This window comes from Capricornis sumatraensis, chromosome 21 (genome assembly GCF_032405125.1).
Source record: "Capricornis sumatraensis isolate serow.1 chromosome 21, serow.2, whole genome shotgun sequence".
NCBI classification, from domain to species: Eukaryota; Metazoa; Chordata; class Mammalia; order Artiodactyla; family Bovidae; genus Capricornis; species Capricornis sumatraensis.
In genome coordinates this window covers 63214030-63238224 of record NC_091089.1, presented here as the reverse complement: position 1 = coordinate 63238224, position 24195 = coordinate 63214030, and the positions used below count along the sequence as shown (strand labels likewise).

Genomic DNA, 24195 nt, shown 5'->3' with positions numbered 1-24195 from the left:
AGAGCGCGGAAATGTTGAAAGTTACATTATTATCTACTGACTGTAGGATTTGTAATTCAGATTCATTACAGTATTATAAATACTGTGTGAATGGAATGCACACAACTCCTACAGACACACAAACTGAAGTCCAAAAGGCACAGAGTAATGCTGGTGGCTCTTTCTAGTCAGTTAAGAAACAATAAAAAGTCTGCATCATCCTTTCATAATTTAAATACTTAAGGAATCTCCATTTTTATTACTTTATAACAATGACTTCAAATTTACATTATTTTAAGTACCATTGTAATAGCTTAGTGTATCATACAAGTATTTGCTAATATCCCATCCAAAAATTAAAAAAAAAACTATTCACTATATATATATATTATATATAAAAAAAATATTCTGAAAGACAAGAACATAGAGGGGGGACTTGGTACAGACTATCAACTCAGCTTTTTTATCACCACAGTTGGAACTCCAAAATTAACAGATATACAGCAATAATCAAAAGCAGTGCAAGTGTCTTTGGAGGTTAAGATAAAATTATGATGCAAGAACAAAAAACAGAGAAATAAAAAAGGCAAGTACTTCAAGTACAAGGAAGCAGTCTGCTTGAGGTCCAGCTCAGTGTTCGCTGGGGCCTCCTTCCCGCTCTTACTTCTTCCTCTGAAACACGTTGGCCAGCATGGCGCCCGATGTTGTCAACTGGCCCATTTTGTTCAAGAATTTGGTCTTCGCATCTTCACTCACTAGGCTTGCAGCAATTGACATTGAGCTAGGAAAAAGATTTTGAAACTCGTGTAAAGCGATTAGAAAATGAAAATTATCTACTTTTTTTTTCCAAGTCTTTAGTAACAGAACATTAAGAAATATTCTGAACTGGTATCACAAAAGGGAAATGAACACTTAGGGAGTAGAGCTTTTTAGTAGGTTAGTGGTTTTTGTGTTAATCATTTCTTGAAAGGAAGCAGTGTGGTGTAGTGATTAGGCGCAAGTCTGGAATGAGACTGAAGCTCAATTCTGTCATTCACGAGCTGTGTGACTTTGGGCAAGTTATTTAATCTCTGTTTCCTCATCTATTAAAATGAACGTAATTCTAGTACCTACCTCATAGGGCTATTCAAGGATTAAAAAGGCTTCCCTGGTGGCTCAGCGGGTAAACAATCTGTCTGCAATGCAGGAGACCCGGGTTCCATCCCTGGGTCAGGGAGATCCGCTGGAGAAGGGAGGGGGAACCCACTGAAGTATTCCTGCCTGGAAACTTCCATGGACAGAAGAGCCTGGTGGGCTACAGTTCATGGGATTGCAAAGAGTTGGACATGACTGAGCGACGGACACTCGGTTCCCTGATGAGTATACAGTGCTCATTAGCAGTGCCAGGCATGTAATAGCAGGTCTAAGTGTTAGTTCTTCTTCTGATTATTAGCATTACTTCCTCTAATGCTTACAGCAACCCTGGAAGACAGATATCATTTCTATTTTCACGAATGGGTAAACAAAGCCCCACTGAGGTCTTCTACTGTGCGGTAACCGTCCTGTGACATGTGCCCGTGTGCGGGGAGCGTGGGAAGAAGAGATGTCATCAATCGCCATCTGCACCAGTGTCAATCAACGTCAAATCTTCGTTTCTCTGTAGCCAACCTTCTGTGTAGGGAGTAAGCACAACCTAAATGACCACTAAAGACTGCTGACACATCATGCTACTGAACAAAGTATCGACCAGGGACGCTTTCCAGTGATTCAACAATCGTGCTGTGACAAGTAGTTTCAGGAGTCCAGCTTTCTGGATTTGCGACTTTGGCCAAGATACTTTAAATCACTGATTCAGTTTCCTCCTCTGTAAAATGCAGTTTGCAACTGTTACTGCAAAATATCTTGAGGTCTAAGTAAGAGAATATGTCTGGCCCTGTCAGAGCCGAGTGCGTGGTGAGCCAGGTACAGGAGCGCAGCAGGCGTCTGCTCCATCTGCGCATGGAGGAATGCTGCCAGCGAGCACTGCTGCTTCTGCGTGGCCTTTAAAGGTGCGCGGCGAGCCACCAGTTCCGCGCTGGCCACGACACCCACCGTGAGCACCTCTTCTTCCTTTTGCTCTTCCACCAGTGCCTCCACCCGCGGTGTCCCCATGTCTCTTGAGCACTCCTCTCTTGCTGGTTTCCCTCTTCCCACAAGTAGTCCTCCACCAGGCTCAGGATCTGACTCTAGTTCTTCAATTACAAAATACACTCATTCTCTATGTTTCAAATAAATTTCCATAGGATGCCTACAAAATAGTTACTGAAACACAACACTTTGCTGAGGGCCAGAATCATCAACTGTTGTATACTAGATAAAGCCAATGTCCCAAGCATTTTTCTCAGACCCTAACTTTAGAAATAACTCCCCAGAGCTCTAATACTTTGGCCACCTGATGCGAAGAACTGATTCACTGGAAAACACCATGATGTTGGTAAAGACTGAGGGCAGGAGAAGGGGGGAACAGAGGATGAGATGGTTGGATGGCATCACCGACTCAATGGACATGAGTCTGAGCAAACTCAGGGAGATGGTAAAGGATGGGAGAGCCCAGTGTGCTGCAGTCCATGGGGCTGCAGAGAGTCAGACACGATGCAGTGACTCAGCAGCAACCCCACTGGTGTGTCTCTCCTTGCCGGTGCTCCTGTCATTTCCCCTCTTCCTAGCAGTGGATATGATGGCTCTCAAACTGTCATCAAATCTTGAGCCTTTACAACGTCTCTATTGTTTACTTTTATTTCTAATGTCAAGACTTTACAACTGGATTATTCCGATAATCTTGGATCTGGTCTTCTTGCATTAGTCACTCACCACTTAAATAATCACTTCTTTATATCACACCCCTTCTCAGAATCTTCAGTGGCCACTTACTACCTCCAAGATAAAATATGCATGATATTCAAGAAACAGCACTCTAACTCTTGTGTGGGTGTGTGTTTTAAACCAACCATCACTGATTAACTCCTTGACTCCCTTGAGTCATGTTTGCCTAGTCTAACTGTTTGAACTATTCTCAACTTAAATATCTCTTCTTTGGTGTCTAGCCAAGTTTTAAATTCCATGATGCCTTTCCTTAACACTGTAGGTTGATGGTACTGTTTTCTTTCTGTAGGAAGCAGTGTTAAGTCAGAAGATAAGTATTATTTTAGTCTGCATCTAGAAAAACAGGAGACATGGGTCAGATAATATCTGAGACACCATCAAGTCAATGACTCTAAGAGGAGTACAATATGCTAAAGGAGCCTGGAAACCAGGACACAGAAGGGAAAGCAGTGGCCAGTGTTTAGCTTGGAGAGTTAGGAGGCTTACGATACCTTCCTATGAAGAATGAAACATATAACATACATCTGCACAGCTGTGTATATCTATAGAGACCTATTGAGGCGCAGCACAATTATCTGGGGAACTTCTTGATGTGGATACCTAGACCTGACCCCAGTGATTCTGATTTTTTCTTTCCAGGGTAGAAGACCCAGGTAGGTATTTTACAAAGCTTTCTAGTATAGAATCACTGCATTATAGCATTTTTTTTGTTTGTTTTTCTGACGAGTTTACATTTTTTATTACTTTGACAAAAGAGTCTGAATCTGATCCCTCTGCCAAAACTTTAGAGAGCAGATGTTACAGGCAGGGAGACTTTAACTCAGAATATGAAAGGAGTTTTTTTTTTTTAAAAAACAAGTGGTTAGAAATGAAATGGACTGCTCTGTAAAGTACTGTCTTCTTACTGCAGGCTTTCAAGGAAATCTCAGACCTTTCCATTGCAACTCATAGCCAACCACTTCCCATTACCTGTTGATTCTGCATCTATAGAACCTCTTGCTGCTGGTAAGTCACTTCAGTCATGTCCGACTCTGTGTGACCCCACAGACAGCAGCCCACCAGGCTCCCCCGTCCCTGGGATTCTCCAGGCAAGAACACTGGAGTGGGTTGCCACTTCCTTCTCCAATGCATGAAAGTAAAAAGTAAAAGGGAAGTCGCTCAGTCGTGTCTGGCTCTTCACGACCCCATGGACCGCAGCCTACCAGGCTCCTCCGTCCACGGGATTTTCTAGGCAAGAGTACTGGAGTGGGGTGCCATCGCCTTCTCTGATACTTCTGGTCTATTTTTAAAATTATTTATATCCTAGAATATTTCTCTCCCTCTCCACATCACTCTGTCTTACAAATGGAAGATCGCTGCTCCTTCTCTTTTAAATTCCTGTTTGATTTTTTGACACCACTCTGAATTGCCTCCTAATTCTCAGCGAAGCTTCTCTTGAAGTGAAGTATTAGTTGCTCAGTCATGTCTGACTCTTTGCGACCCTTTGGACTGTAGTCTGCCAGGCTCCTCTGTCCATGGTATTCTGCAGGCAAGAAGACTGGAGTGGACTGCCATGCCCACTTCCAGGCAAACGTCCTGACCCAGGGACTGAACCCGAGTCTCCTGCACTGGCAGGCGGATTCTTTACCACTGAGCCACCTGGAAAGCCCAAGCTTCTCCTAGATGCTGCATTTTAAACACTGGTCTAATTTTATGTCTGAGCCCTCTTTCCAAGTGAGATCTGTCCACCTCCACCCCTCTAATTACCATCACTATTTTACTAGTTCCTAAATCTCAGTAACTGCTTACAGTGGTTTTCTAACTGTGAATAAACACTTCTCTTCAGAATAGCTCCCCTGGGTTGTACTGTGCCATCACCCAACCTGGGAACCCTTAGATTCTAGTTCTCTCTTAGTCTAACCTGTTGCCAAGTTAAACTGAACTCACATTTGACTATATCCTGAATCCACCTTATTTCTCATACTCACTGTTATATATAAGCTAAGTAGTGAATACGTGAGGATTCATTATGTCATGTTTATTTTTGTGTCTATTTGAAATTCTGTGGATTAAGAATTAAAAAAAATGATAATACAGGAGATGTGAATAACACAGGGAAACTATGATTATCAAAGTGAACTTTTCTTTCTAAATGGAAGGTCATATACCCAAAGGCGGCTCAGGACGGTACAGAGACTTCTTTCTTGTAAACTCCTGCATGCTAATTTATGAAATGTCATTTAGAAGGTATTTCACGTATAATTTCTCTCAATTTTAGTCCCAAACCTTTTACATTTTACACTAATAAGGCATCAAAAATGTTCATATTAAATGTATAAAAACGAACAGAATTATATGCTTTAATGTTAACTTTACGGATTTTGGGTTCAGAGTAGAAACCTATCAAAGTATTTCTATTTTATAACTTTCCATGGCTAAAATGAGAGAAGAGCTCCCACCATTCCAGGAGACTAAGGCGACAGTTCTGAGCTGTGCTAAGGGGCAAAAGATTGTCTGTGTGTGTGTGTGTGTGCGTATTGGGGCTGGGACTGTGGAGGAGCGTCTGTATGGGCACCTGGCCTGACAAGATGAAACACTTATTCCTGGGAGTCACTTTTATAAAAGAAACACCTTTGAGTTTTTCATGCCTAAACAGATTCCACTTAAGATTAACTGTTCAAGGTTATTTTAGAAAGAGTAAACAGACTATTTATAAATTATTTCCTATCCTGAAATGACCAACTTTATTCTTCCACACCTATGTTCACACTTTAATTGCACTAAATCTCTGAGCTCTAGTTAGTTTGGTCAGAAGCACGTGACTAGGACACCCACATGCTGGCAGCCCTTTGTGCAGTGAATCCGTTAACTGCCCCAACTCTTGTCACACATTTTTAGAAACTATTTTTACCAGTGATTCCCAAATCCAACTACCTATCAGAATCTCTTTGGAAGCTTTTATTTTCTTTTCAATATTTTATTGAAGTATACCTTATAAAGGCATCCCTGATAGCTCAGTTGGTAAAGAGTCCACCTGCAGTGCAGGAGACCCTGGTTTGATTGCTGGGTAGGGAAGATTCCCTGGAGAAAGGATAGGCTGCCCACTCCAGTATTCTTGGGCTTCCCTTGCAGCTCAGCTGGTAAAGAATCTGCCTGCAATGCAGGAGACCTGACCTGGAAAAGGTCAGTTTTCATTCCATTCCCAAAGAAAGACAATGCCAAAGAATGCTCAAACTACCGCACAATTGCACTCATCTCACACACTAGCAGAGTAATGCTCAAAATTCTCCAAGTCAGGCTTCAACAGTATGAACCATGAACTTCCAGATGGTCAAGCTGGATTTAGAAAAGGAAGAGGAACCAGAGATCAAATTGCCAACATTCATCATATTACCGAAAAAACAAGAAAGTTCCAGAAAAACATTTATTTCTGCTTTATTGACTACGTCAAAGCCTTTAACTGTGTGGATCACAACAAACTATGGAAAATTCTTCAAGAGATGGCAATACCAGACCACCTAACTTGCCTCTTGAGAAATTTGTATGCAGGTCAAAAAGCAACAGTTAGAACTGGACATGGAACAACAGACTGGCTCCAAATCAGGAAAGGAGTACATCAAGGCTGTATATTGTCACCCTGCTTATTTAACTTATATGCAGAGTACATCAAGAGAAACGCTGGGCTGGATGAAGCAACAAGCTGGAATCAAGATTGCCGGGAGAATTATCAATAACCTCAGATATGCAGATGACACCACCCTTACGGCAGAAAAGTGAAGAACTAAACAGCCTCTTGATGAAACTAAAAGAGGAGAGTGAAAAAGTTGGCTTAAAGCTCAACATTCAGAAAAGTAAGATCATGGCATCTGGTCCCATCACTTCATGGCAAATAGATGGGGAAACAATGGAAACAGTGTCAGACTTTATTTTCTTGGGCTCCAAAATCATGGCAGATGGTGACTGCAGCCATGAAATTAAAAGACACTTGCTCCTTGGAAGAAAAGCTATGACCAACCTAGACAGCATATTAAACAGCAGAGACATTACTTTCCCAACAAAGGTCTGTCTAGCCAAAGCTATGGTTTTTCCAGTAGTCTTGTATGGATGTGAGAGTTGGACAATAAAGAAAGAAAGCTGAGTACCGAAGAACTGATGCTTTTGAACTGTGGTGTTGGAGAAGACTCTTGAGAGTCCCTTGGACTGCAAGGAGATCCAACCAGTCCATCCTAAAGATCAGTCCTGAATATTCATTGGAAGGACTGATGCTGAAGCTGGAACTCCAATACTTTGGCCACCTGATGCGAAGAACCAACTCATTGGAAAAGACCCTGATGCTGGTAAAGATTGAAGGCAGGAGGAGAAGGGGACGACAGAGGATGAGATGGTTGGATGGCATCACTGACTCGATGGACATGGGTTTGAGTGAACTCCGAGAGTTGGTGATGGTCAGGGAGGCCTGGCGTGCTGTAGTCCGTGGGGTCGCAATGAGTCAGACATGAGCGACTGAACTGAACTGAACTGATAGATGATATACAATATTATGTAAGTTAAAGGTGTACAATATAATGACTCACAATTTTTAAAGGCTATATTCCATTTATAGTTATTATAAAATATTGGCTATATTCCTTGTACAATATATCCTTGTAATTTATATATAATAGTTTGTTCCTCTTAATCTTCTACCCCTATATTGCCCCTCCCCCTTTCCTCCACCCTTCTCAGTCGGTTCAGTCGCTCAGTCGTGTCCGACTCTTTGCGACCCCATGAATCACAGCACGCCAGGCCTCCCTGTCCATCATCAACTCCTGGAGCCCACCCAGACTCACGTCCATCGAGTCAATGATGCCATCCAGCCATCTCATCCTTGGTCGTCCCCTTCTCCTCCAGCCCCTAATCCCTCCCAGCATCAGAGTCTTTTCCAATGAGTCAACTCTTCGCATGAGGTGGCCACAGTACTGGAGTTTCAGCTTTAGCATCATTCCTTCCAAAGAAATCCCAGGGCTGATCTCCTTCAGAATGGACTGGTTGGATCTCCTTGCAGTCCAAGGGACTCTCAAGAGTCTTCTCCAACACCACAGTTCAAAAGCATCAATTCTTCAGCACTCAGGCTTCTTCACAGTCCAGCTCTCACATGACCCCAGGAAAAACCATAGCCTCGACTAGACGGACCTTAGTCGGCAAAGTAATGTCTCTGCTTTTGAATATGCTGTCTAGGTTGGTAGTAACTTTTCTTCCTAGGAGTAAGCGTCTTTTAATTTCACGGCTGCAGTCACCATCTGCAGTGATTTTGGAGCCCAAAAAACTAAAGTCTGACACTGTTTCCACTGTTTCCCCATCTATTTCCCATGAAGTGATGGGACCGGATGCCATGATCTTCGTTTTCTGAATGTTGAGCTTTAAGCCAACTTTTTCACTCTCCTCTTTCACTTTCATCAAGAGAATTTTTAGTTCCTCTTCACTTTCTGCCATAAGGGTGGTGTCATCTGTGTATCTGAGGTTATTGACATTTCTCTCGGCAATCTTGATTCCAGCTTGTGCTTCTTCCAGTCCAGCGTTTCTCTTGATGTACTCAGCATATAAGGTAAGTAAGCAGAGTGACAATATACAGCCTTGACGTACTCCTTTTCCTATTTGGAACCAGTCTGTTGTTCCATGTTCAGTTCTAACTGTTGCTTCCTGACCTGCATATAGGTTTCTCAAGAGGCAGGTCAGGTGGTCTGGTGTTGCCATCTCTTGAAGAATTTTCCATAGTTTATTGTGATCCACATACTGAAAGGGTTTGGCATAGTCAATAAAGCAGAAATAGATGTTTTTCTGGAACTCTCTTGCTTTCTCCATGATCCAGTGGATGTTCGCAATTTGATCTCTGGTTCCTCTGCCTTTTCTAAAACCAGCTTGAACATCTGCAAGTTCATAGTTCACGTATTGCTGAAGCCTGGCTTGGAGAATTTTGAGCATTACTTTGCTAGTGTGTGAGATGAGTGCAATTGTGTGGTAGTCTGAGCATTCTTTGGCATTGCCTTTCTTTGGGATTGGAATGAAAACTGACGTTTTCCAGTCCTGTGGCCACTGCTGAGTGTTCCAAGTTTGCTGGCATATTGAGTGCAGCACTTTCACAGCATCGTCTTCCAGGACTTGCAGCAGCTCAGCTGGAGTCCCATCCCCTCCCCTCCACCTTTCTGGTAACCACTAGTTTGTTTTCTGTATCCGAGTCTGTTTCTTTTTTGTTATATCCACCATCCTGTTGTATTTTTCAGATTCTACATAAACGATATGATGCAGTATTTGTCTTGCCCTGACTAATTTCACTTAGTAGAATACGCTCTTCTTTATGGTGTAGTAGTATTGCAGTATGTGTGTGTGCACATACAGACACTCACACATCTTTATCCATTCATCTGTTCATAGACACTTAGTCTGCCTTCCATATCTTGTCAATTGTAAATAATGCTTCTATGAACATTGGGGTGTAAGTCTCTTTGAATTGGTGTTTGGCTGGAAGCTTTTAAATATACAAATCTCTAGGCCGACTCAGAAAGATGAGGGCACAAAGAATGAGGCCGAGATCTGAAATTAAATTCCCTAGATGGTTTATGGATTAGTATTGTGAACTGCCCATTTAAAGGCTTTTCTTGCCTTCTAAATTAATTACCACAAAACAACACGCTATAAAACACCTGACCCACTGACAAAGATTTTATGTAGAGAAGTTAAGGTTAACAGAAAGCCATAAAAAAGAATTAAGGTTTTACCCTTGAGGCTCTTGGACGGTCTTGTTCTCTACTTTTTGTTCACATTCTTTTATCATGGAAGTTAAAATAACCTGATTAAAAAAAAAATGACTTTAGTGAAATATAGGTAGCACAGTAAAATTAAAGTTTTTAATTGAGTATTTAATATTGCCATAAGCTAATATGTTAATTAAAAGAGGAAACTTTTGGCAGTTACTTTGTTAAAGGCTTGCCTCTTGTTTGTTCTATTCTACAGATAGCCTTCATCTTCAATGCAAAAATCCTGAACAAAATATTAGCAAGTTGAATCTACCTTCACCTATTAATAAAAGGAATTATGCATCATAACTAAGTGGGATTTTTGCAGGGTTCAGAGGTTGCTTTAGCATATAAAAACCCATTAATATCAAATATTGTGAGAGAATAAAAAACCATAATTATGTAATCATCTCAACTGACTCAGAAAAACACATTTAACAATATCCAACCACCCCTCATGATAAAAATACTCAACCAACCAGCAATAAAAACAAATTCCCTCAGGTTGGTAAAGGGCAGCTATAAAATGTACAAAGCACAACAGGGAAAAAGCTAAAAAGAGGGAAAGAAAGCAATTCTCAATCATGATTTTAACATGTCTTTCATAGCTGATAGAACTAGATCACAAAAAGTTAATACAAATATAAGAGAACCAGCTCATAAAATTACCTACCTTTACCTCATGAAGCAAAAATCCACGGATCAATAAAGAAATAATGGAAATGAGAATCTAATTTGAACCAAATGATAACAAAGCTACAATGGAGCAAAAGGGATGTGGCTAAAGGAACACTGACAGGCTTGTGTTTATGTATCAGAAAAGAAGAAAAGTTAACAAGTGAAAAACCCAAGCTTCCTCCTTAAGGAGTTAGAAAAACAGGAAAAAAAAAATCAAACCTAAAGAAAGCAGAAGGAAATAAAGATGAAAACAGCAGTCAAACTAAAAAACAGAGAAAAATCAACAGTCAAAAGTTCAATATTTGAAAAGGTTAATAAAATTCATAATCCCTAACAAAACTACTTTAAAAAGAAAGCAAAAAGCAAATTAATATCAGAAGTAAAAAGGTATAGCAATATAGAGCCTACACTAAGGAAAAGGAAAAAAAATACAGTAAAAGTATTAGAAAATAATATATTATTTATTATTATGATGGTGACTTTCCTGCATTTGAAACTTACTTAAAAAATTCAGAGACATTTTATTATTGGAATTAATAATAAAGTTTCTCAGGTTAGTCAGACATAAATTTAACACATAAAAGTTATATACATTTCTACACACCAATAACAAAGTGTTAAAAAACATATAATCCTAAAGAAAGTTAGCATTATAGCATTATAAATGCAAGGTGACAGTTTTTTTCAAATAAAATTATAAAACTTTATTGAAAGACATTAAAGGAGACATAAACAAATGTAAGGTACAGTCTGTTCTGCATGCGTGCATGCTCAGTTGCTAAGGCATGTCTGACTATTTTCGACCCCATGGACTGTCCATGGGATTTTCTAGATGAGAATACTGGAGCGGACTGCCATTTCCTCCTCCAGGGGACCTTCCTGGCCCAGGGACGGAACCTGCGTCTCTTGCACCTTCTGCATTGGCAGGTGGATTTTTTTTTTTTTTTTTTACCACTGAGCCATCTGGGAAGCCCCATGTTCTAGATAGAAGACTCGAAATTATGAAGTTGATGTCTCTCCCAATTAATTTATAGAATCAAACTTCATCAGAATCTGAACAAGATCATTCTAGGAACCTTGTTTAATGCTAAAATTTACATAAAAATGATAAGGGTTATGAAAAGTTCTAAAAAAATGCCAGGATGCTGAATCTGCCTTGTTAAGATTTCAGGACTTTTTAACAAGCAACTGTAATAAAGACAGTTCATTACAATGATACAGTTCATATCAATGTTATAATAAACAAGGAGATCAGCAGGAAAGAATGTTCCTGAGTAAGAGATGCAGGAATACAAGGAAACATCAGATACGACAGAAGTGGCACTGCCAATCAGTACAGACATAATGAACTGTTCCATAAACAGTAATGGGACAGCTGGTCATCTGTACAGAAAAAAGCATAATTTACGCACTGCCTCATACCATACATAAAAACTAATTTTAGATGGATTATGAATTTTATTGTAAAAATACAATTTTAAACATTTTAAGAAAGTATAGGAGATCATGTCTTAGAAAGATTTAATCAATCTATTAAAATTAAAAATCAGTGTTCAAATAGGCCAAAAATATGAAAAAAAATTGGGAAAAGATATTCATAAAATACAAAATGAATAGAATACTGGTATTCCAATTATACAACAAACATCAAAGAAATAATAGGAAAAAATATCATCCAAAGTGAGAAAAATGGGCAAAAAAACTAAAAAGGCTTTGATGTTAGTAAGCACATAAAGAATTCCAAGTTTGAAAACAATCAAGGAAATGCAATGAAAACCGTCACAAGATACCACTTTGTATCTACCGAATTCAAAGAAGTCCAAAAACATCGAGCACTGACAAAGACGTGGAGGAAAAGGTTACAACTCCGGCGTGTCCGTTCAGGGCAGCACTGATCACCGGTGAGCTCAGAGACAGAAGCTTTGCTGGCGGCGTATTGTGTGAGAGCTGAGAGTGAGCGTGGACTACTGGGAGGAAACAGAGGTGTGGTGCAGGGGTAACGGGCAGATTTTGGTTTGGTTTTGTTTAGGACAGGAGAGTCAAACGTGGTAATAGGCTAAAGAAAAGCTGATAGAAAAACAGACTGATGACACAGAATAGGAAATAAATGATACAACAGGGACAGAACCTGTGTCTTCTGTCCTGAGGACATAGGAAGACAAACAGAATGAGAAGCGTTATGAGGAAATGGAGACAGAAAATAGAAACTCTGCCTCTAAGAAAGCTGATGGTCTGAGATAATACTGCACAGCATTTTGCAGATAAAAAACATTTCACATACATTCCTTGCTAAATTCTAGACAGTTCGCTGTGCCTACTTTAGAGAATTGAACAGAGAGATGCAAAAGAAGCTGCTTAAGATCTCATCACTAGTTAACAAATCCGTAAAATGACACTGAACTTGATTTGAAAAAATTAAGTACAGCCTGCCATCATCAGGCCTCACATGAAGAGGAATGAAAGTCTGAATAGGAGATAGTGAACCTCCCAGGTGGTGCTAGTGGTGAAGAAACCGCCTGCCAATGCTGCAGACATGGAGACAAGGTTGGATCCTGGGGTTGGGAAGATCCCCTGGAGGCGGGCACGGCAACCCACTCCAGTGTTCTTGCCTGGAGAATCCCATGGACAGGGGAGCCTGGAGGCCTACAGTCCACGGGGTTGCAAAGAGTCAGATACGACTGAAGCGACTTAACACGCACACGTAGGAGATATTAAAACACATGAGCATGGTGCTGATGGTCACAATGGCTTAATCATGACAGCAGCTTACTTCGTGCTCTGGAGAAAGATGTTCCATGTCGATGCGTAAACATCTGAGACCAGGTAAAAAGTGATTAACCATTAAATCCTCTGAAATGACTTGAGAGAAAGTAGTTAAGGACATTTACAAAAACCAAACTGGTACGTCCAACAGAACAACAGAAGCAGATTTCTTAAATGATGACTGTGGTATGCTGATCACTCAGGGCCAACAGGCTTCCCTCAAGCATCATTCTTATCTGTTGAGTTAGTTACTTATCAAGAGTCAACTGTGTTTATTGCCACAAATCTCTTCATGTCAGAAGCATTCATTATTGTTACAGCACATAGTTTAATAACTTGGTATGTAAACATATGAAATAATAAGGGTGAAAATGAAATCATGAAATTTAACTGGATGTTTAAATGAGGATAAAAAGAAAATTAATGTTTCCATGACAATTAAGTTGAAAGTCCAGTTGCTTAAAACATTGCTGTTTAAAATATATGCATATTAAAATATAAATAAAAATACAAAAATCTAGAAAAATTCAGTATCCATTATCAGAAATGTTTCTGGATTCTCTTTAAACAAACTTAAGTTGAAATTCATAGACAATTATATTATAAACGTGATTATTCTAAGAAGGCTGATGTTTAAAACTCTAATCAGCAGACTGACAAAAGAAATGCCTTAACTTTACATCAAAAGATTGGTAAAATAAGTTATATTTATGTGTTTTAAGTTAAAAGACGCTACCTTAGATATATATTATTTTCTAGATTTCTTACTTCAACCATTCTGTTAAACTGACCCGTACTGGTCCTGATTGAATTGGGCGAGAGAGGTTTTGCTGTAATACGTTTAGTACTACCTATATTTCTTAGTCATATGAGTTTTAGTTGATTATATGACATTGAAAGGAGTCAGGAAAGCAGATGCATTTCTCAAGAAAACAATTCACCCTGTTCATTCACATTACTTAACAACACTTTCTCACCTATCACAGTTATGAGCCATTTAAAAATAGTTCTTATTTAATATTATACCATATTAATATTAAAGTGAAAAATGCCAGTAAATGACTTCCCCTATAAAGATGAGCTGATTTTTCTGAAGCAAATTATAATAAACTTTATTAAGTAAAAAAATCCATGTAACTACTGCCTTGAAAATACAGTTATTTTCAAGAGAGGGAGGAATAAAGCCTCCTCTCTCCCTACTCACTGTTTGGTCCTCTTCCCCATGAAATCCCACAGTCTTTCTTAGGAGCTGGAAACTTATAGGTCATTTAGTCCTATCTGATGTTAGAAACCACCTCTACCTCATCCATGAGTGATGGTCATAAGGCCTCTGACTGCAAAACAGTGACAGGACATTCAGTTTCACAGAAGAGGTCACTGTACTTTTAGATAACTCAGAAAGCTCTTCTCAGACCACAGGCCTCCCTGCTCGTCAGCGTTTACACAAATGGGCCTAAGTTTTTTTCATAACCACCTTTAAAATAATTTTCAAATTATCTTTTCATCGCTAAACCATTCTAAGTCAAATATTTCTAGACTCCTTCAAATTTTATATTAAATGTCACTTCTTGACGCAACACCTTGCCCAAACCTATTGAAACACGATGCTGTGTCCCATCAGCTCAGGATGCCGTGGAACACAGCGCAGACACAGGCAGCGTGATTCTCCTGGTGGCCTAACGCCCCTGTAGACACAAGTATAAGTCCTGACTCAGGCAGAAGTGCTCGCACAGGGCCTACTGTTGGGAGGCTGCTTCCCCTTGCTATGCTGGTGTGGAGGCTTCTTCCTGTGTGTCCTCTGCAGTGACAGTCTGTGCGTGCCTAACCATGCAGTGACGCCCCTTCCATACGGACGCCTCTGCTGTCAGAAACCACCGCACAGAGCTGAAAGTTTTGACCTTTCTTTTTTTGACTTTCTCATTTTCTTTGAGGCATATTCTTTTTGAAACTCTAAGAAAATTTAAGATTACACATAACTTTTCACTGAAGTTTGTGAACATTTACTTCTGCAAAGTTTAGGGAACAGGTATAAACATATCTGTGTTTTCTTTCTTTGACAGGCCACACTCTGAAATGCCATTATTACTTTCTTGTAAGGGTCTTGTCACTTCTCCATTACTAAAGAGTCCTTCCTTGAGAATTCACAATTATTACTTCCTCTTCTTGCTTCCTCTATCTTCTCTAAGTTGAAAATGCCAACAAGATAAACTAGGAATGATAGTAAGTTCTGCTTTTACCAGAATTAAACTTATAGAAAATATGTGGTTAGTTGAGGCAAAATTATCAAACTACGGTATCTCTGACCATTTTATAATTTATATGATAAAAAGGAGCTAACGTCAGCCATGTGACTAGGCAATTCGCAGTAGGTCCCGAAATGAAGTGCTCTCAGCCATGTATCGCGCTTCACGCTTTACACTTTGGAAAGGACCAGCAGCTCCTTAACACCCAGTCCTACATTTCTACTCTCCCTCCCACCACTTCTTTCTGTCCCACCGTCATTCTCTGGCTGTGTTGTGTGGCGTGTGCTTTCACAGTCCTGTTCAAGTGCTTAGTGCTCACTCCTTTTTCAACCTCTTATTTCCCCTTTCTAGGGCTATTCTGCTTTTAATGGGAAAGCCTGAAAGCCGGAGCTTGTTCTGCCATTCATTATCTTTACTTCCTTCTTAGTTTATTTCATTTTTATTTCTTAGTTTTATTTTACTAGGTCTAGGATAGTAGAGAGAACATTTAACAGGACAGCTAAAGTTCACTGTTGTAGTCACAATTTTGCTTTTAACTATTAAAAAACAGAAGTCACTAATGGCTTCAGGTTTTAGTTTAATCATTTATAGAAAGCAGTGAGTGACACGGCTTAGGTGAGCTCTGAGGCTTCCTCCAGTTCTGCTATCAATGTCAATGATTAGCCTGGGTGGCCCTGTATTTTTTTTTTCAATGAGTGATATGTCTCCAAGAGATATTCATAGGATCATAAAGGTGGTTAAACATTCATTAAAAGTGAATGCCAGGACATAGATAAGGCTTCCTTTTGATTAACAGAGAAGCCTCAGCTGTAGTTCATTTGTGGCTTAAGTCATACAGCCGATTAACACAGACAAAATTTTAGTCAGTGTTTTCAAAACTATAGAACATATAAAAATAGAAGACTCAAAGCTGTCTTTTAAACTTAGGGGACGGCTGGAGTGAAGAGTGGGGCGAGGCAACTCAAACTTTTAAACTTCTACTCTACTTCTTATTTGAGCTGAAGAAAAAATTGAGGTTCATAGCCAAGCTGATCCTTAAATATAGATGCATGAAATCAGGCAAGGATACAACAGCAGGAAAGTGCACTGTAGGCTTCAAAGAGATGGGTAGCGATGTCCAGTCGTTTAGAATCCACAATCTGTAAGTTGTTCACCAAGGCTAACTTATGCAGATGCGGTATAACAACTGAAAAGAGGAGAAGAAATGATTAATTTTAACCTAAAATGTCCTTTATCCATTTGAAAAATAATTTTTTATTTTATAAAATTTTATTTTAATGTTGGATGATTTCAAAAGATCACCCACATCCTATACTTGCTTTTTCTTACTAGGGAAGAAAGCATGTTTTTTCGGAATAAAGAGTGATCCAGAATTTGGGAGAAAAAGATTATAGCATGCCATTATAACCTAATTGTGAGGATGTATACAGGTCATTTGGCTTCACTGCAATTCAGTTTCCCAATCTGAAAAATGAAAACCAAATAAATAAATGTAAACAACCTACCTCTTGTGTTATTATTATAAAGTTTATATAAATCAGGTATTATTGTTGCTATTAAAAGATAAATACAGTATACTTATTCTCTTTCAATATCAAATTATTTCACTACTTCATGAAAATATTACTGACTTTAGTTTCTCAAGTTCATAGCAAAGACCAGTGTCCAACAGCACAAGGTGGCTGAGTTTTCAAGTCACTCAATGGGCTCAATATCTGGTATCTCAACGAACAGAGTAAAATCTCAAAAGTACTGACCACACACTACTAAAATGAAAGCAGCGGCCCAAGAAACAACGGCCGCTGAGCGCTCCTGCTGCCAAAGACCATGACCTCTGAACACCGCTTCCCACTAAACCCAGGGCTCCTTGGAGAAATGGCTCCAGGGTAAGGGACTATCAAGTTGTTGATCTCAGGGCCCCTTTCTAGTCCCTGCTTGGGTGAGGGACTCCAAACCGGGTTCATGAGCTCATATTCTGACCACTTGCAGTGACTCCTTTCACGTTTACACTGAATTTGCATATATTAAAGCCACAATCTCCTTATTGAAAAATCTTCTTTCTCAATAGATCAGCACTATAATTACAATCTTTAAGCTTACCTTAGTAAATGTTAAAAAAAAACAAACAAAAACCCACAAAAACTTAGGACAACAACGGCCATTTTTAGGGGACTTTTTGACTTGTCAAAATTAGTACAGTATACTTAAGAGGTATTCTAAAACCATAAGACAAAAACTTCAACTCTTCACTGAATTTCTAATGAATTCACTGAAACTTTGATTCATTAACTGGCATGCTGAGGCCTCAACAAAACGGTGGCTCTGAGACAGTCTCTCAAAGAGTCTTTATTTCATTTCTGCCCAAACTTACCTTCCTTGCACTTGTTTATCTATAAAAGCGTGGCCTCTCTATTCATTCTGCTCATTCTCTGTTATTTCTTATTCAAGCAATCCTTTCCTCAATGTTTTTCTCAGAAACTCAACAACCACACTACACAATATCCCCTTAAAACTGCTTAACTAGAAAACAAACCTAAACAAGTTTCTTTAAATTCTAGTCTACTGACAGTTAAAGGCAATCATTTAGGATCTTCCTAAATCTCTGAAGATAGACACTTATTACAGAATTCAACATTTCATTATATAAGTACTGTCCTGTAACAACTAATTCACTCAACTGTTAACCCCTCAGATGGAGATAAATGGTTAAAAGATTTAAGAACCTAAATGTGAGTATTTCTACAAATGACCTTCAGTGGGCAAGGAAAACAGGAAACACACAATATAAGGCCACTTCTGGAGCCTTTCACCTAAAGATTCAAAACTGCAAACACAGTAAAGATGAATCAATAGGAAACTTTCTAAAAACAGATTTTAGTAAAGCTCCAAAATATATTCTGGGGTAGATCCAGTAGCAAAAATGAAGGGAATCATGTCTTCTCTTTTTATAAACGGGCTGAGATCTAAAATAAGGAACTTAAAAAAAAACCCACTGATTTGAAATGTAAAACTGCCATGTTAGAAAATCTCTGAAGTATGACTGAACGTTTTCAGATAAAGTTAAAAAAGTGGAAAACAAACAAAATTGTATCATATTCTGAAAAATATTCCCCAGTGGCTCAGACAGTAAACAGTCTGCCCACAATGTGGGACACCTGAGTTCAATCCCTGGGTCTGCAAGGTCCCCTGGAGAAGGAAATGGCAACCCACTCCAGTATTCTTGCCTGGAAAATCCTATGGACGGAGGAGCTGGCAGGCTACAGCCCACTGGGTTGCAAAGAGTTGGACATGACTGAGCGGCTTCACTCTCACTGGAAAAACCAAATGGCCCCTGAGATAAAAATGAAAACCGAAAGGGCCTGTGTTCACTATGAGTGGGGAAGAAAAAGGGCCTCTGGATGAGCCGGTGTCGTCTATTCTCTGAGAAATAGAGGGGAAAAGAGATAGAAAAGCTCAAAAATGCCACTCCAAGAAACAGCAGTCACCACCCTGCAATTCTCTGACCTTTCTTTAGTTCCTAACAGTAACTGTCTGTAGACACAGACAGATGGCAATATAGCGTCCTTGTCAGTGTGCGTTCTACTTTGTATACCATTCATCTCACTAATACAAGACGTTAAGTTCCTTGGGGTGAAGTTTTAAGCAAAAGAGAAACCAACTGACTGAGTAGTAAATGTAGAAGTGGAAAACATTTTTTTGGTCTTAAAACATACTTGTCAATCTTGTAGAAGGCTTCAGGGATAATAGTTGACTACACCTATTCAAGCATCGGAAACTTCTATTCTCAATCCTTTCTCTAGCCAAACCTTGTTATTTTGGGATTATTATGAAAAGAAAATTTCTTTTTTCTATGCAATGTGTCAACCTTTCTCTTGAATGTACATACAAAGGTTCGGTTGTGTTCTCAACCATGTGGCGCCCACCAAAGGTCCACTGACTATTTAGACTGTCCCTTGATTCAACAGCCAAGACCTGCTTCGGGACAATTACAGCCACAATAAAGTCAGTCTGAGCTCCTGCAGAGGGCCATCTGTAAATCTGATGTCACTGTGATGAGGAACTAACCCTACTGCTCACTAAAACACTAAACCTTTTTCTGTTAACTAATTGTGAAATATGTGAATTATTATTTCCTCCTCATGTTACCAACACTACTACCCATCGAGAAATAATCTTGTGACTGTGTTTTGGTAGCTCCATAAGTGTTCATGCCCTTTTGGGCACTGCAGTTCAAAGCCTGACAGTATTCTTGGTGACAATTCTGATAAACTGACTTAGGAAACCAAGCCTGGGATCCTTTCAAGAGCATGTCAAACGGCCAAAACTAAAAGGACTAAGGTGTAGCAGTGCTAACTGTCATGCTTTCGGCAAAATAATTATTGGATGCTTTGATGCCACTCAGAAATGGCTGTCATGAAGGTTGAGGCTCACTGTAGAAGTGACAGTATAGAAACCGGAGAAAATGCTTTAGCAGATCATCATGCAGGTTATTTAGCAGACTGACAAGCTGTGACTTAAAACTGTTGAATGGCATGCTAAGTGGAAGAAATGTACACTTTTCACAACATGTCTAAAAACACACATGAACTTCCTTAGAAATAACAATTAAATAATAATCTCTGAACATAAGGAGCACAGTTATTTTGAAATTAAGTTATTAAGAACTGTTCTAAAAATAACTTGAAATTATTTATGAGTTACTTTTCATATGTCTACAGGATATAGTATAAGAAACCACTGAGTAACAGCAATAATGATCAATCCTCAATAAGAAACTTGTTTCACTTGTAGCTTTCAGTGTATGAAAGACAAAGTGCAGAAAAGGCTTTAACACATGACATATCCTCAGAGAAACTTATGGTTTTGCTCTTACATGTCAATTCAGGAAAAAGAGTAAAAAAATGCAACTTACACTCATCTCGGAACCTTGGCTCTGCATTAGGCCCAACTCTACCAAATGTTTTTATGATCTCTGTATGCAGAGAATATTGGTCTTGATATTGAGGGTCTTCCAGGAAAGAAGCCAACTGCATTTTCACTCTTTCCAGCAACTTAAAATTGAATATCATACAGTCAGATTGAGGGAAAGACACACACTAAACATGGCTTGCATCACTGGATTCAAATGACTTGTATCAACATGAGTTGAAGTTTGAAATTAAAAAGTACTTCTCTAGTTTTTCAGCTCAGAAAAGAGCCTACATTTTTATGTTTGCCAACTCATTTTATTTTTTTAACACAAATATTCCCTGACAAACTGTAGAAAGATCCCATAATATTTAGGGAAAAAGATAAACGTATGATGATTTTGTGTCTAAGTTAGAATTCTTAAAACAGATAACAGTGTAAGTTACCCACTTATTCACCTTCTGAAAGCAATGAGTCATTAGTGACTTATATATTACTCATATTTCCCTAAAAGAAGTTTTTATTTTGGGATTTAAGAACATGTTGAAATTCTGCCAAGACTGCAAGCTTTGCAGAATGATGTATTTTTTTTTATTTTGCTCCACCAGGGAAATATATATATATATGTAAGTAAAAAAACAAAAAACACTTTTTCCCACAACTAACAAAGTTGTTTATTTTGTTATTAAAAAACTCTATGACAAAAATTTTACAAAACAGTCTATATATATATAATTTGTGTGTGTGTGTGTGAAATGTCTATGAGATGGAAAATCTTGGTTTCCATTTAAGTGGCTAATACGTCCACAAATAATTGATTTTCTACTGTACAGCATTTTTCATTGTGCAAGGACATGTCCAATCTCATAATAGAGAATAACATTCTGATACTAATTTTGATAAGTGTCTAATAGTTAATTTGCAGACAGAACCGAACAAACTTCAGATCACACAGGTTTCTGAATCAAAATGAACTTTGAGGGAGGAAGACTGGTAATCTCCTGAAGCAGGCACGACAGAAGGCTGTCACAGTGACGTGGACTGCCAGAAGACGACACCAGTCTACAGCACGACTTGCAGCTTGACATGACCGACAGTTACCAGAACATTGGCCCCTCTCGCCTCCATTCCCGAAACTGAGGAAGACTGTTCTCTTCAAATCTGCACACACTAACAACTGGGAATTTATGCAGTCTATCCACAAGTCTACTGAATAAGAGAAGTCTTTGAAACTAGACCTGCTGTGAAGGATTATTCAATACTGCAATATCCAGACAAGCTTAGAATAGAACATCTGAGAGAGCTGGCTTATATTGAAGTTTCTAATTGAGAAGAAAGACTAGAGATTGTCTTAGCATATGAAAAGATACTTTTGGAAGGCTGGCTATCATATTTTCACACACTGAGGTCCCTCTGGCCCATAATTAACTGAGAAATAAAATGGATGCGTGTGCTCCCTGCCCCCAGCCACAGGGCGTGGGTATGGCCATGCGCTCCCATCCCCTCAGCAGCACATCAGATGAAAGAAACTTCACTCATTTCCTACCTCTCTTTGAATAACTGTTTCCATAATCGTGCCAAAGGCTGGAATCGTAGCAATCCTGACAGAGCTGTTAGAATTAAAGAAGAAAAAAACTGACATTTTCTTTGAGACGAAAAACTGGTTATTATTAAAGTATATATCAAGGTAAGTACAAGGTAAATATACTGTATTAGTCGCTAGCAATGACAAATTAAATTAAAAAAAGCAGACCAAGAAGAATGCTCAAAAGGACAGACAGTATAACTTAAGGTCGCAGTCTGTGGAACTCACAATTCAGGATCACTGGACAAGGTAACAAGGGCCGGAGCAACCCGCTTGTCAACTAACGCTTCACTCATGCCTCGAAGAGTCAGCTGTAAACCAGTCAACATGCAATAAAAAATGGTTTGGTAAACTGGAATGAGAACTGGGTTAGCTGTGACTGAGGATGGGCAGGCAGACTCATTGGCCTTTCTTGGTTTAGTCACCCACATGAGACATTAAAACGTTAAGCCTCTGGTTCATGCCACTGTACTTACTGGTAACAGCGTGTTAGTGAGATTAGCAGAGCACCCCTTCTTGGCTTGGAAGAAATAGTCCATCAGCGTGTTTCAAGTTTTGGAGCTGTTTACTGAGGAACACTACTACTAATAACCCCTTTCAATACATGGCCTTGTCATTAGGCTTACTGCGAAGGCGGACTTGAAAACACAAAACCCACACATGAATAGTAGTATAATAGTTTAAAACCAAGTAAGCACGACCCCATTTTATTATTTTAAAGAGTTAAACCTACTCTTCAATGAATTTAAAAGCTGATGGTTATTTCTTGACAGGCACGTTTTGAAAGGGATGCTGAAGGTAAAAGGCAAGGACGACACTTACATTTCAGGGTCACTGGAGAGAGTTATGAGAGCAGGAACAACCCTCTGAGCTACCAGAGTTTCATTCACCCCCTTCACCAACAGCTGATTGGTCAGCGCAGGGGGTATTCACAGGTGATGCATGGAAAGAACAAACAACAATGCCACGGGAAGAAGAAAGGAACAATCAAGAGAAAGAGAAAACACAAAAGCAAAACCAAAATTAGAAGCTAAGCCAATATTACTACTGGAGTGCTTAAAAAAGGCAGAGAACGCTTAGGAGGAGAATAAAGCTTCCACAGCCTAGCAGTCCCCGAAAACAGCTTGTCACCAACTCAATAGCAATTTGTACTTTTGGTCACAGAGTCTACACAATTTCCAAATTCAATTAAAAGGCAATTTAAAATAAAGCTTTATTCTTTATTATTATTATTTTTTAAAAGAAGCCAGAAAGACGACATACTGGGTTCTACGGTTAAATTCTTTAAATAAATCTGGTATAATTTTGTTTTGACCAACAAGGTACAAACTGGACTGTCTTTAAACCAAACTCAAATGGCTAGCAGCCACCACTAAATTGCTTTCGACTGTTCTAAAGCACGTAAATTTTAAAATCACATACAAAAATTCCCAGTCTTTCACATCACAGAGCTTGCTTTCTTGAGGTACAGAGACCCAAGACAGCCTAGTGCAAAGCAGTTACTTCATGTGGACCTCAGACCTGGGTTCAGACTGCAGCTCTCCACTTATTAGGCATGTGGCCTCACATATATTACACCATCCCTTGAAACTCAGTTTTCTCATCTGAAAATGGTGACTGTCATCTGCCTCCAGGGATCCCTGCACTACTGACTGCACACAATACACTGGAACACTGTGTCTGACAGAGACTAGGCGTTCAAGAAATGCACGTGGAATTACGACGCTGACTCAAAGGATACAAGATTTGTGATCTATTCAGAAAAAGAAATTAAAAAAAAAAAATGCTTCTGGTTGGTCCAAGGAGTTAATGCTTACAAATTTCTATAATCTAATTATAAAACAATTTTTTTAGCAGCCAACCCTAAATTGTAGAACAAGAGGACAATATTGAGCTATATGCATTTTGTTTTTATAGAAATCACAGCATTTTATGAGCTTCAACAGAGAAGGGTAACACCTTAATCCTATAATCTCAATTTCAGAATGTAAATACAAATTATTAATCTGAAATGCTAACCTTGTAAGGGAACTAGTCCTCCAAGAAGTTGGAAGATGTCATGGAATTTTTAGTAACAAAAACCCAGCAGGTACTTTTGAATCTGCTTCAGTATTCTGAAATAATTTTTATTTCAACAGAACCATGGATAATTTAGACAGGAATAAAATGACAAGGAATTTCTGTTACTACTTTAAAAGCAGTACAGCTGTCAGGTAGAAAGAAACAGGGGGAAGAAATTAAAATATTGTTAAATAAAACTTTCTTCTCTGTATCATTTTATAAATAAAAGGGCATCCCTGGTGGCTCAGATAGTAAAGAATCTGCCTACAATACAGGAGACCGGGGTTCAATCCCTGGGTTAGGAAGATCCCCGAGACAAGGGAATGGCAACCCACTCTAGCTACTCTTGGCTGGGAAATCCCACGGACAGAGAAGCCTGGCAGGC

General features: G+C 39.1%; 1 protein-coding gene across 5 annotated transcripts in view; it reads right to left on the bottom strand.

Moving 5' to 3' along the window:
* Nucleotides 1-422: 422 nt before the first annotated feature.
* RELCH (RAB11 binding and LisH domain, coiled-coil and HEAT repeat containing) overlaps nt 423-24195 on the bottom strand; it is a 112517-nt gene continuing 88744 nt past the window's right edge. For 4 of the 5 annotated variants that reach the window (XM_068993647.1, XM_068993645.1, XM_068993648.1 and 1 more), the window contains 7 exons: nt 22572-22654; nt 21711-21774; nt 20169-20307; nt 16326-16442; nt 13021-13109; nt 9555-9625; nt 423-760 (listed from right to left, as the gene is read on the bottom strand). In XM_068993647.1, coding sequence (XP_068849748.1) covers nt 640-760; nt 9555-9625; nt 13021-13109; nt 16326-16442; nt 20169-20307; nt 21711-21774; nt 22572-22654 — 684 coding nt within the window. In that variant the 3' untranslated portion in view covers nt 423-639. Of the gene's footprint in view, nt 761-9554; nt 9626-13020; nt 13110-16325; nt 16443-20168; nt 20308-21710; nt 21775-21977; nt 22061-22571; nt 22655-24195 lie in introns of all 5 variants that reach the window. The other variant, XM_068993646.1, reaches the window with a different exon arrangement.